The following is a 13,872-nucleotide window of genomic DNA, read 5'->3' as shown; positions in this document are numbered from 1 at the left end:
TGATACCAAACATCTCTGTTTGCTTGATTTTATGTTATGATAGCAAGTGTTATCACAAGCAACTCTGCTTAACGCTGGAGAGGAAGGTCGCTTTAGAAAAATAGGGATGTGTAAATGCTTAGGTATCTCCCTCCTAAATAAAGAGAACAGAAAGCTACTCTGGAATGCCCTTTATTGATAAATGATGTTGCAGCTAAGGATTCTATTTTATAAACAGACCCAGACAAATACATTTTTGTTTGCATAATTTTCCAGGATTGAGGGGAAAAGCCCCATGTGTGTAAAAGATTCATCCAGATAGATCTGCAATTTGTGGGTCTGGAAACAGGGTTTTTAATGCCACAGCTAAACTCTCCGCTGACAATACTTCTAGAGTAACATTTCTCATTCCTATTCTGAAGAAAGGAGGCATTTTTTTTAACATTTATTCATTTTTGAGACAGAGAGAGACAGAGCATGAATGGGGGAAGGTCAGAGAGAGAGGGAGACACAGAATCGGAAGCAGGCTCCAGGCTCTGAGCCATCAGCCCAGAGCCCGACGCGGGGCTTGAACTCACAGACTGAGAGATCATGACCTGAGCCGAAGTCGGACACCCAATGGACTGAGCCACCCAGGCGCCCCGAAAGGAGGCATTTTTAATCATAGGTGCTCCAACTTGCTATTTGAATAGAGACACATTTTGAACTTTGCTGAAGATAGTCCAACATTTAAGACTTTAGGACAGAGGCACCTGGGTGGCGCAGTTGGTTAAGTGTCTGACTTTGGCTCAGGTCATGATCCCATGGTTCTGGGGTTCAAGCCCCACATCAGTCTCTGTGCTGACAGATCAGAGCCTGGAGCCTGCTTCGGATTCTGTGTCTCCCTCTCTCTCTGCCCCTTCCCTGCTCGTGCTTTCTCTCTTTCTCTAAAATAAATTAATAAATACTTAAAAAGTTTTTTTAAAAGACTGGGAGAGAACTCAGTTTGAACATTCATGAGAAGTTTTCATTTTTTTGTGTATCATTTCTGTTTCTTCCAACAGTGTTCACACTGAGCTTGTGTTTTGTACCCAGTTTTTTTTTTTAATGTGGGCTAAGAAGAAAATAAAAGATTCTGTTGTCTTCTACTGTATAAGTAGATTTCAATGGCCTAGTTAAGCAGAAGGCTGGAAGAAGTTTTTGTTTTTTTTAAATATTACACACACATTTCATCACATTATAAACATCAAACGTGGTGATTTCTCTCTTGTTATTCTAGATGTATATTAAACTAGTATTTTCATTTAAAATTAAGACTGCACTTACAGAATAGCATATCCAGAGAATGAAATCCATCTATAGGATTTTTCATGAGGTACAAACTTTGTGTTGCAACAATTTACGTTGTAGGATAAAACCTAGGATTTTCAATTTTGCTAATCCATTGTCACAAAAACAGTAACAATGAGACATCGGTAGCATTTCTGTGGTGCTTACTCTGTGCTAGGTGTAGTGTTACACATTCCACAAGTTCATGACTCATTTTTCACAACCACTGTAATACCTGGAAAACTGGGGATTATTAAAACCAGAAAGCTGAGGATTAGGGTGGTTAATCACTTTTGAAACATTACATGCCTTTGTAAGTAACAGCAATAGTCTCCCATCATGTATTTTCTTTGATAGTGATTTAACAGTTATTTCTCAGATCATAAGACCCGAAGCAAAACTACTAACGGTAAAATGCAGTTCTCTTAATCCGTAATCCATGAGAGTTGTGGGTTGTATCTCTCATGGGGCAGTATAGCGTAGTAGCTAAGAGTGTGGGCTCCAGAGCCAGGACCTGGCTCAAAGGGTACGAATCCCAGCTCAATCATCGACACGCTGCCTGTCCCTGGCCAAGTTCCCTAACTTAATTGTGCTTCAGTTTCCTCAAATGGAAAACGGTGAAGATAATGGTATCTACTTCTTGGAATCGTGGTGGGGATTGGATGGTTAAATACTTGTAAAGCCCATAAAACAGAACTCGCCTTAGCAGGCAATGACTAGGCATTAGCTACCATCATTTCTGTAACCTAAACCTGAGTTAAACCTTAAGGCTCCAAGTGCATGAGTAGCTCAATGAAAATGGTACGGTGTCTGAATTTCTTCCCCCTGATGGGAAATGGCCACTGATAAAGGGGTGTTCAGGAAACCTCCCAGTGAAGAAAACATGCTCAGGGAATTTGTGTGGTGACCCGAGAGCAACTGTAGGTGGTCTTGGATGGGGCTCTGAGCTTAGTTGGCACCATTCCGGTCAAATGCCAGTTCTCTTCATGTTGCGGTATTTATAATATATACTGGCTTGACGATACTTTCTTCGTGGTGTATAGGCTGAGAATCTTCGTGGAAAATGGGGAAAGGATTTTTTCTTGAATTCTTCAGAGATCTGTGTTTCTGTGTTGCTGGCATATTCCTAAAAGCAGAGGTTTATTATTTTTTTATTTTATTTTTTATTTTTTAAAATTTACATCCAAATTAGTTAGCATCTAGTGCAACAGTGATTTCAGGAGTAGATTCCTTAGTGCCCTGACCCATTTAGCCCATCCGCCCTCCCACAACCCCTCCCATAACCCTCAGTTTGTTCTCCATATTTATGAGTCTCTTCTGTTTTGTCCCCCTCCCTGTTTTACATTATTTTTTGTTTCCCTTCCCTTATGTTCCTCTGTTTTGTCTCTTAAAGTCCTCATATGAGTGAAGTCATATGATTTTTGTCTTTCTCTGACTGACAAATTTCACTTAGCATCATACCCTCCAGTTCCATCCATGTAGTTGCAAATGGCAAGATTTCATTCTTTTTGATTGCCGAGTAATACTCCGTTGTATATATATACCATATCTTTATCCATTCATCCACCGATGGACATTTGGGCTTTTTCCATACTTTGGCTATTGTTCATAGTGCTGCTATAAACATGGGGGTGCATGTGTCCCTTCAAAACAGCACACCTGTATCCCATGGTTAAATGCCTAGTAGTGTGGTTGCTGGGTCATAGGGTAGTTCTATTTTTAGTTTTTTAAGGAACCTCTGTACTGTTTTCCAGAGTGGCTGCACCAGCTTGCATTCCCACCAACAAAAAGCAGAGGTTTATTTTTAAAAAATTGTCAAAATGCTATTATGTACTAAGTTTTGCTTTAGGCACTTTATAGGTAGTAACTGATTTAATTCTCACAACAAGCCTATGAGGTAGATACCACGTTATGGCCATTTTATTGATGAGCTTAAAGCAACTTGTCCAAGGTTACCCAGGTCTTGAGTAACTAAACCAGGTTCTGGTTACACATAAGGATCTTGGAAGTTGCAACTGCATCCTAAAAACAAGTAGCAGGTGGAATGGACCAATGTTGGAATTATCAGATTGGGACTTTGAAACAACTGGGGTCTATGCATAAAATAGACTGAATGCCAGAACAGATGGACAATGTAGGCAGAGAGATGGAAATCCTTAGAATGAACCAAAATTAAATGCTAGGTATAATAAACACTATAGCAGAAATGGAGAATGCCTTTGATGGACTTATTTGTAGGCTGGCGGAGCTGAGAAAAGAATCTCTGAGCTAGAGGATGTATCAGTTGAATCCCCAAAAACTGAAAATCAAAGGGAACAAACACTAAAAAAAAAATACAGCAGAACATCCAAAGACTGTGGAAATGTGGGACAACTACAAAAGACATAGTATACATATAATGGGAGTACCAAAAGGAGAAAAAAAAGGGAGAAAGGAACAGAAGATATATTTGACAATGATAATGACAGAATTTTCCCCCATTTAATGTCAGACACCAAATCATAGATCCAGGAAGCTCAGAGAACATCAATCATGTAAACACCCAAAACTACACCTCAGCATATTACTTTTAAATTACAGAAAACCAAAGATAAAAAATCCCGAAAGAAGCCAGAAGGAAAAACTCCATATCTACAGGGGAACAAAGATGAGAATTACATCTGACCTCTCCTTAGAAACCATGCAAGCAAAAAAAGAGTAGAGCGAAGTATTAAAAGAGTCGAGTGAGAAAAAAAGCACCCCCAGTCTGGAATTCTATACCCTGTGAAATTGTCCTTAAAAGTGAAGGAGAAATAAAGACCTTCTCAGACAAACAAAAGTTGAGGGAATTTGTTGCCAATACACCTTCTTTATAAGAAATATTAATAAAGCAGTTCTTTACAGAGAAGAAAAATAATATAGGTCAGAAACTCAGATCCATATAAAGAAGGGAAGAGCGTCAAAGAAATAAACAAAGTTGAAATAAAAATGTATTTTCCTTATTCTTAACTGATCTAACAGATATAATTTGCTCAAATTATAATAGCAACAATGTATTTGATTATATATATATATATATATATATATATATATATACACACATATATATATATGCACACTTATGTGTGCTTGTATATAAATGAAATGATTATATATGGTTATTTGGTTGTCTCTCTATATTCTTTATCATATCTTTCTATAATAAACTGGTAATCCAGTAAATAAAATGTTTCTCTGAGTTCTGTGAGCCCCTTTAGCAAATTAATTGAACCTCAGGAAAGCGTTGTGGGAACCTCTGATTTTTATAAGTACAGATAACAACCTGGAGTTGCAGCTGGCATCTGAAGCCCAAGGAGGAGGTTTTTGGAGCCTCCAGTCTGTAGCCTGTTGGTCCAAAGTCCAGGTAACAACCTGGGCTGTGACTGGCATCTGAAGGGCAGGTGCAAGGGTGGGGAAAGGGTATAATCTTGTAGGACTAACAAGTCCAGGACTAACAAGTCCTGACCGACTAACACTTAACCTGTATAATCTCATGCTATTTCTGGGTAGATAGTGTCAGAATTGAATTGAATTATAGGGCACCCAGATACTGTCCTGAATATCATTTATCGTTGTTTGGAACTTCCCTCCCCCCACTCCCCATACACATACATATTAGACATTGGTACCAGAACCCCATAGCAAAGATGTCCTCTTTACCACTCCTTTTCAACATGATGCTGGAAGTGCTTGCTAATACAATAAGTCAAGAAAAGGAAATTAAAGTTACATTTATCAGGACAGAAGACATAAAACTATCTTTTTTCTTAGATGCCATGATCATATGTATTGAAAATCCAAAAGAATCAACAGACAAACTATTAGAACTAATAAGCAATTATAGCAAAGTTGCAGGAGACAAGTTAATATACAAAAGTTAATTGCTTTCCCATATACCAACAGTGAACGAGTGGAGTATAAGATTAGAAACACAATACCATTTACATTAGTATCCCCCCAAATGAAATATTTAGGTATAAACTTAACAAATGATGTATAAGATCTGCATGAGGAAAGCTACAAAACTCTGATGAACAAAACCAAAGAACCAAGTAAATAGAGATTTTGTGTTCATGGATAGGAAGATTCAATATTGTCAAGATGTCAGTTCTTCCCAACTTAACCTATACGTTCAATGTAGTCTCAGTAAAAATTCCAGCAAGTTATTTTATGTATATCAGCAAACTGATTCCAAAGTTTATGTGGAGCGTCAAAAGACCCAGAATCACCAGCACAATATTCAAGGAGAATGACAAAATTCTTCAAAAGAGCAATGCTCCCCAACTGCAAGATTTATTGTAATGCTACAGTCGTCAGGGCAGTGTGGTATTGGTGAAAGAATAGACCAATAGATTGATGGAACAGAATAGAGAACCCAGAAATAGACCCTTTTAAATATAATCAGCTGACCTTTGACAAAGAAGCAAAGGCAATATAAAGAAGCAAAGATAGACTCTTCAACAGATGGTGCTGAAACAGTTGGGACACCCACATGCAAAAAAAAAAAAAAAAACCTACACACAGATCTTATACAGTTCACAAAAATGTACTCAAATGAGTCACGGACCTAAGTGTAAAATGCAAGAGTATAAAACTACTGGAAGAAAACATGGGAGGAAACCTGCTTGACCTTGGGGTATGGTGATGCCTATTTAGGTATCACACCAAAAAATACAACCCATGAGAGAAGATGAAAGCATATGAAAAGATGGTCCACATCATATGTCATCAGTGAAATGTAAAGGAAAACAACACTGAACTACCACGACACTCATTCTGTCCAGAATCTGGAACACTGACCACACCACCGGTGTTGCTGGTGAGGATGCGAAGCAACAAGAACTCTCATTCATTGTTGAGGGGGAAAAATGGTATAGACACTTGGGAAAACACTTTGGTGGTTTCTTATAGAAAACAGCAACAACAACAACATACTCTTACCATAAAATGTAGCAATTATGCTGCTTGATATTTGCCCGAATGATTTAAAAACTTATGTTCACACAAAAAACCTGCACGTGGATGTTTACAATAGCTTTATTCATAACTGCTAGAACTTGAAGGCACCAAGATGCCCTTTAGTAGGTAAATGGATACACTGTGGTACATCTAGGGACTGGAATATTATTCAGCACTCAAAAGGAATGAACTATCCAGCCATGAAAAGACATGGACAAACCATACATTCATAGCACTAAGTGAAAGAAGCCCATCTAAGAAGGCTACGTAATGTATAGTTTCAACTGTGTGACACTCTGGAAAAGGCAAGATGTGGAGAAAGGAAAAAGACCAGTGGTTGTTGGAGAGGAAGGAGAGGTAAATTGGCAGAACACAGAGGATTTTTAGGGTAGTGAAAATAATTTGTGTGACATTGTAATGATGTCTGCATATCATCATGCATTTGTCCAAACCAATAGAGTTTATAATGCCAAAAGTGAACCCTAAGGTAAACTACGGACTTTAGGTGATTATGATGTGTCCGTGTCCTTGATCCATGGTAAAAAAAAAAAAAAAAAATACCATTTTGGTGAATGATATTAATAGTAGGGAAGGCTGTACATGAGTGGGAGTGAGGGTCATGTGGGAAGTCTTTGTACCTTCCTCTCAATCTTATTGTAAACCTAAAACTGCTCTAAAAAAACTAAAGTCTTTAAAAAAAAAAAAAAAAACCTAAGCCAGAATTTGAACCAATGCATAAAGCAGCAGAGACCCTACTCCTAATTACTATCCTGCTGGTAAGAATATATATCCCTTAGCATGCCTCCAGCTGCAAGGCTAGGCATGGCAGAAGTAGCTTATTTGAAAAATATGCATGCTCTTTATTAACAGCATTCTTTGTCACGTAGCTGTGGTTTGACAATATGTATTTCTTTTAAACAGACATTAATGCAGACTTTGCTGGATATCATAGAGATGGAAAGAAATGAAGAAAACAGCCCCAATTATGGGCTTTTAATACTTTGGGCTTCTCTGTCCAATGCTGTCCCTGTAAGTATATTAGTAAAGTAAGGGTTACAGTTCTGTCTACTGCAATTTCAATTTTTTTCCTTCGTTTTTCTTTCTGTTCTTTCTATTATGGGAAAGAAAAAAGACAGCAGTGGATCTGGTTGTGAGCTAGGAAAACAAAACTCACATGGCTAGTAAAATCTGACAAAACCACAGAGGAGGCAAAGCAGAGATCTCAAGTGAATTCTGCCCTCTGCAAGGCAGCTCGTCCCAGGCTAAGGGAAAAACTTGCACTTTGGGGTCAATTGTGACAACACTGCTTATGGAGCACTTTCTTTGTCAGGCAACATGCTTAGTATTAGCGCTTGAAATGAGTAGGTCTTGACTCTAACATTTTACTGGGGAGAGAGTAGGCAAATGGATAATTTGAGATGGAATTGGTCTGGAATCAAGATATCCCCCTCCAGAGCTGTGGAATCTCAAAGAGGAAACTTCAACCTTCAGCCTCCATTTCCTTTTGGGTAATGAAGGGATAATACAGCTCCTGATATGGTCCTAGGACTTGGGTACTTAATGAGTGGTGACTCATTTCTCTACAGGGTTGTTGCAAGGATTCAGTGAGATAAACCCCACTGATACCCGGTGAATATCAGTTTGTGTTAGGTGGCATCTATGTCCTGTAAGCTTCCCCATGAATGGAACTGGTGACCTTGGAACTCACAATACTTCTGAAGAGAGCAGAGAATTTTTTTATGTTTACTTATTCTGAGAGAGAGAGAGAGAGAAAGAGAAAACAAGCACAGAAGCCAGGGAAGGGCAGAGAGAGAGAGAGAGAGAGAATCCCAAGCAGGCTCCACACTGTCAGCACAGAGCCCAGAGGTCATGACCTGAGCCAAATCCAAGAGTTGGACACTTAACCGACTGAGCCAGCCAGGTGCACCAAGAACAGAGACTTTTTAACTGTTTCTTTTTTATTTATTTTTTTAGTATTTATTTATTTTTGAGCGAAAGAGGGACAGAACGCAAACAGGGGAGGGGCAGAGAGCAAGGAAGACAGAGATTCTAAAACAGGCTCCAGGCTCTGGGCTGTCAGCACAGAGCCCAACGTGGGGCTCGAACTCATGAACCGTGAGATCGTGACCTGAGCTGAATCAGACAGTTAAGCTACTGAGCCACCCAGGTGCCCCTTTAACTGTTTCTTTTAAAGTTGTTATAAACTAGATCAAAGCCATGTGCTGTGTGCCACTTCGTGTTTGATCCGCACCAGCTACCTGTGTCAGAAGATTCCACATTAGCTTAAGCCGCGCTTACATTATTTGAGAAATTAAAGAGTAACCTTTTTGATGCATCTGTCTTCTACTAAATGGGACTATTCAGCCCATCTCTAATGATACATGTAGCCATTTTTCTTTTTTTCTTCTAGCAAATAGAAATAAGATATTTTAAGTTATTATTTATTTCTCCCTCTTCTTAACGAAGGCTTTCTAAGTACTGATAGTCTAGTTTCTTTTAACCTGTTGGAACACAGACTGGGTAAGAAGTGGAAATAGAAACGCTGGCCTCTCTGCTCACATGTGTGTCAGTCTTACGTATTTCATCTGGAATGGGCAAATAAGAATCGTCTAATCCTTTCCTCTTCTTTATGTACCTCTGACATTATTCCCTGATTTCTCCTTAGACAGCTTTCTTGGATACCGAGTAAGCTACAGCAAAATTAAAAGGCAGACATCAGAACAGCTCCCAAAGCAGCAACAGAACAGCCACTCCTGTCACAGGATTAATTTTCAACATCTCATTAGAGAGGTCCCCCAGAAAAAAGGGACACAAAGCTCCAATTGATCTGACTCAGGGGAAGTCAGTTCTTTGGAACGTGTTCCTGGCATTCATCTGAGAGGACTTAAATCATTAATTTCAGAAAGAAAGTGTCTGATGATTAGTGAAAGATCCATCTTGCTGGTGCTTGTTGGCACCTCCAAGAGGCAGCTGGTGTGTGGACAGACACCCTAGAAAGGCTTCAGAGAGTCAGGCCCACTGCCAAATCCCAGTTCTGGGTGACAGTGAACCGATTGTTTAACCTCTCTGAGCCTCAGTATTCTCATCTATAGGATAGGATGAATGTGATCTACCTCATACGATAGTCGTGACAGTTGTATTTTTAAGAAATGGGAAGTGGCTAACAGTCCCTGGCACAAAGAAGGTGCTCAATGAGTGTTAGCTTTCTTCTTTTATAAAAAGTAAGGCCATCCTTCCAGTCAATCATTACTTTCAATGGCCCATTAATTATAAGCTGGCTTGGTTCTCAAACCTGGACCAAATGCCCCAGGGTGGGAGTGGCCATGTCGCCTGGCTTCTGTGATGTCCCATAAGTCCCTAGACAACCACTGCAGGCCCTGCTGGAGGGACAGGAGGTGGGGCCTGTCCTTTCTTCTCTTCTCTCCCACTCTGTGCTCTGCCTCCAGGCCCATGGAACTCAGACCTATCTGAAGGATAGGCTTGGGACAGGTCACTAGAAGGCTCCATTATGGTCAAGGTGACCTTTGGTGGACTGGCCCAAAATATTAACCATAATTTGTGAAATTATTCCTGTGGGGAAACCACTTCCCAATTCCAAGAAATTCCTTTCAAAAGAACTTTTTAAGAACATTTTTCCAAAACTAATCTGACAGCTGACATTTTGTCTTTGATATCGACCGCTTCTCTGAAGCTCTTTCTAAATCTTTTTGGTAGTGACCACTACCCCCCACTCCACCCCATCTCACTTTCAACTCGCACAGCATGGGTTGTTGGCAATATACCTGGCTCCTTTTTCACCTGATTGTATTTCATATCCCCACCTAGACGTGTAAAGTTCTTTGGGCAGGAATGATGTCTTGTACATATTTGTGTTTACCATGATTGTAGAAGACTGTCTGACATGTTATGGAGACTCCCTCAATATTTATTAATCTGTTTTTGAATGGGGGAATAAATGCTGCTGAAGAACATACCCAATTCATCTTCTCTCTAACAGAGCTGGGCAGGGCTTTCCTCTTCGTCCATTGTCACCTGTGTTCTTACCTCTCCAGAAGCATTATAGTGGCTGCTTGTGAAGTTCAGTGAGCCAGGGCACCCTTTTTCTTTTTGCGCAGCCCTCACCATGGACTTGACCCCTTTGACAGAACTCTAATTGTCATTTTTGGGAGCAATTTTTAACTGAGAGTGCCAAGGTCTTGTGGTCACTTAGTCTTGTTTGTTGATTCAGTAATATATGTAAATTTCTTAGTTTCTTATTACTGTCTTTTTTTTTTTTTTTTTTTTTTTGAGAAAGAGAGAGAGGGGAAGGGTCAGAGAGAGAATCTTAAGTAGGCTTCATCCCATGACCATGAGATCATGACCTGAGCTGAATCAAGAATTGGATGCTCAACTGACTGAGCCACCCAGGCGCCCCTACTCTTTGCTGTCTTTTATGTGTCTTTTTCCTTTCTTTTTGAAAAAGTAATTGAGCTTTTTTTTTTTTTTTACCAAATTCAAGTGATAAATAACATCATTGTACAGCCATTGTATAGCCAAAAAATAAATATTACCCAATTTTTGTGAATGTCTAAAACTCTAGGCACTATTTAGTGTAACTCTGAACCCCTCTTTTGTATAACTGAAAGTCTATGTGCTATCACTAAGCTGTTTTTTCCCCTAATATTAACTCTGACCTTTTATTCATTTATTGAATATTTATTTTTGAGAGAGAGAGAGAGAGAGAGTATGTGCGAGTGTGTGCGCACAAGCAGGGGAGGGGCAGAGAGAGAGGGGGACAGAGGATCCAAAGTAGGTTCCATGCTGACAGCAGAGCGCCCAATGCGGGGCTTGAACTCATGAGCCATGAGATCACGACCTGGGCCAAAGTCAGATGCTTAACTGACTTATCCGCCGCCCAGGCGCCCCGTGAACTCTGACCCTTTAATAAATAAGATGAACTGAGGGTGGAGTGGTTATTAATTAAATCCAATAATTTGGCCCTTCCATCCATAGATAGTAATAGAAGGAGCCCGAATGGGGAGACAGGAGAAGAGAGCTTTCTGGTCATGTTTCTTCTAGTGTAAATCGGCCTGGATGATCTCTAGGATAAGTCTTTTGTAATGTGGATAATGCCACAGAAAGAGGCTCTCCAGATGGTGGCGGACTTTGTTCTCCCACTCACTTTGTTTATGTACACAGAAGCATATTTACCCTCCCACAGACAGAGTTCCTGCCCCAGAGGGAAACACCATTGAGTAGTATCGAATTTGGCTTATTTGAGCACTTCCTTCCGATAATTGCTCTTCCTTCTTTGACCACAGAGGGGAGTATTGGGATTATTTAAAGGTACTTAAAGTTACCTCACAAAAAAAGACAAAAAAACTTAAGTGTTTTAAATATTAAGTATTTTCTGAGTCTTTCAGGACTGATTTTCCTAGATGAAAGTTCTTTCACAATACATATTTACAGAAAGGATGAAAGGGAAACCCAAGCTTCTTTTAACGATTTTATGCAAGGTGACTGTGTAACCTAAAAATAGAAGCAAAAACATCTACCCAAGTTAGTGGAAAGTTAATTTTTGAAATGTATGGCGTTATAATTTTACCTTGTAATACCACAGTGAGGAAAGACATGAAATGATTTTCTTTGGCCTAGAGAGAGAATTTGCAAGCATGCTATGTTTGATAACTTTCAGGTGTGAAAGAACCGTAGTTTTGATACTGAGTAACTCTCATCCTTTAGTTTATTGTATTTTAGGTATACTTTCCTAGGCTTATTGAAAATTACCATGTTTTATTTGCAGAATATATGATTTGCTCATTCATTTCTATTTCAAGGAAATTAAACTTTAGAAAATGTTTTTGTCTGGATTAACATTCTTAAGTGTCATAATTTGTTGCTTCTGGATATTTATTGTATGCCTCTGTAATATTTTCTAATGTGAATTACTAAAAAAAATCCTGCCTCATGTTTTAGTAGAGATAGTTTAATCTGTATAAACAATATAAACTGCAGTGACAGAATGAAATTATAGATTTGGCTCTCAGAGATGGGTAACATCTCTGTTGTCCATAAAGTCTGTTTTCAAAAATGCTCTTCGGTGTGCTTTTAAGTTTAATTTAAACATTTTCCTGGCTTCTTTTCATGTTTACAGCTAATATTAAGTATGCTTTCACTCACTTTCAAAGAAGGTTGTATTGTTTGATACATGGATTTGTTGTTGTTTTTATTTTTAAGGTTGCATTTTGGACACTTGGATTTGTCCTCTCTCATCCCAGTGTCCACAAGACCATTGTGGAAGGCATATCTTCTGTGTTTGGCACAGCAGGTACTAAACCTGAATTGAATTACACAGTTGAAGAGATATCTAATAAATATGCGCTTGTCACATGTTACGGGCAAACCTAAGTGCCCAGAATTTTATGGAAGTTGAACATAATCCAAAATTGAACACCGGATATAAACTGATCAGGTAGATTCCTAGAATTTAATTACTGTCCAGGATTTTGGAGGTCATCTAGTGCAACCCCCTTACTTTTCAAATCATGAAATAAGTGCTAGAAAGATTGTGATTTGCTTAATTTTCCTACTTAAATGCAAGTATATGTATACTTGCATATATATATATATATGTATGTATATATATTTATACTATGCATATATATACATTTATACTATACATATGTATACTTGAATGCAAACATATATAGGCTTTTTCTTCAAATATGTGTATATCTTTATATTGTTTTCAAATATGCTACTCACTAACATGCCTTTAAGTTTAACTTAAACATTTTCCTAGTTTCTTTTTTTTAATTTTTTTTATGAATATAATTTATTGTCAAATTGGCTTAACATACAACACCCAGGGCTCATCCCAACAAGTGCCCTCCTCAATGCCCATCACCCATTTGCCTAGTTTCTTTTAATGTTAAGGGCTAATACTAAGTCCACTTTCATTCACTTTCAAAGAAGGTTGTATTGTTTGATACATGGGTTTTTTGTTTGTTTTTTTTTTAAGGTTGCATTTTGGACACTTGGGTTTGTCCTTTCTCATCCCAGTGTGTGTGTGTGTGTGTGTGTGTGTGTGTGTGTGTGTACACACACACACACACACACACACACACAATATGTATATGTATAGACACATATATATGTATATACACACATACATGCAGGCTTTTTCTTCAAGTCTCTTGGACCTTCAAACCTCTTGGCCCTTCAGTTGTTTTTGGAATTCAGGATTTTCCAGATTTTTGTAAAAAGTTATATGGTGAATATATTGCATAACATAGATGTCAGGTAATGTTTTGTCACTAAAGGAGTTGTTTTAAAAGAGTTAGAGATTTGGGAGGGTTAGGACTGTAGATGGGGATTGCCACCTTGCACTTTTTAGTTCCGTTTGGGATGCTTGTCATCTGTTTTAAAAAGGAGAAATAAGCTTGAATGAAGAGAGCGCTCAACCCCTTGTTTATGTAGCATAATTTGACCTGTTTGGAAGTAGCATGTTTTAAAAAACCTCAATATGTCAAATTATGTATTCTGATATAAAAAGAATAATAAGTGACTTGGAAGAAAACAGTGTAATAATAGGACGAAAGTCTGATGCCAATAGATAGTCCCGCCCCC

General features: G+C 38.6%; 1 protein-coding gene across 3 annotated transcripts in view; it reads left to right on the top strand.

The window, feature by feature from the left end:
• Positions 1 to 13,872, top strand: part of CYP39A1 (cytochrome P450 family 39 subfamily A member 1) — a 97,381-nt gene that overhangs the window by 23,514 nt on the left and 59,995 nt on the right. For all 3 annotated transcript variants that reach the window (XM_078446968.2, XM_078446966.2, XM_078446967.2), the window contains exons 6-7: positions 7,186 to 7,293; positions 12,481 to 12,571. In XM_078446968.2, the coding sequence (XP_078303094.2) occupies positions 7,186 to 7,293; positions 12,481 to 12,571 (199 nt within the window). The remainder of the gene's footprint in view (positions 1 to 7,185; positions 7,294 to 12,480; positions 12,572 to 13,872) is intronic.

The sequence above is a fragment of the Panthera onca genome, chromosome B2 (genome assembly GCF_046562875.1).
Source record: "Panthera onca isolate mPanOnc1 chromosome B2, mPanOnc1 haplotype 2, whole genome shotgun sequence".
NCBI lineage: Eukaryota > Metazoa > Chordata > Mammalia > Carnivora > Felidae > Panthera > Panthera onca.
Note: the sequence above shows the minus strand (reverse complement) of the source record. Positions and strands in the feature narration are given on the sequence as shown.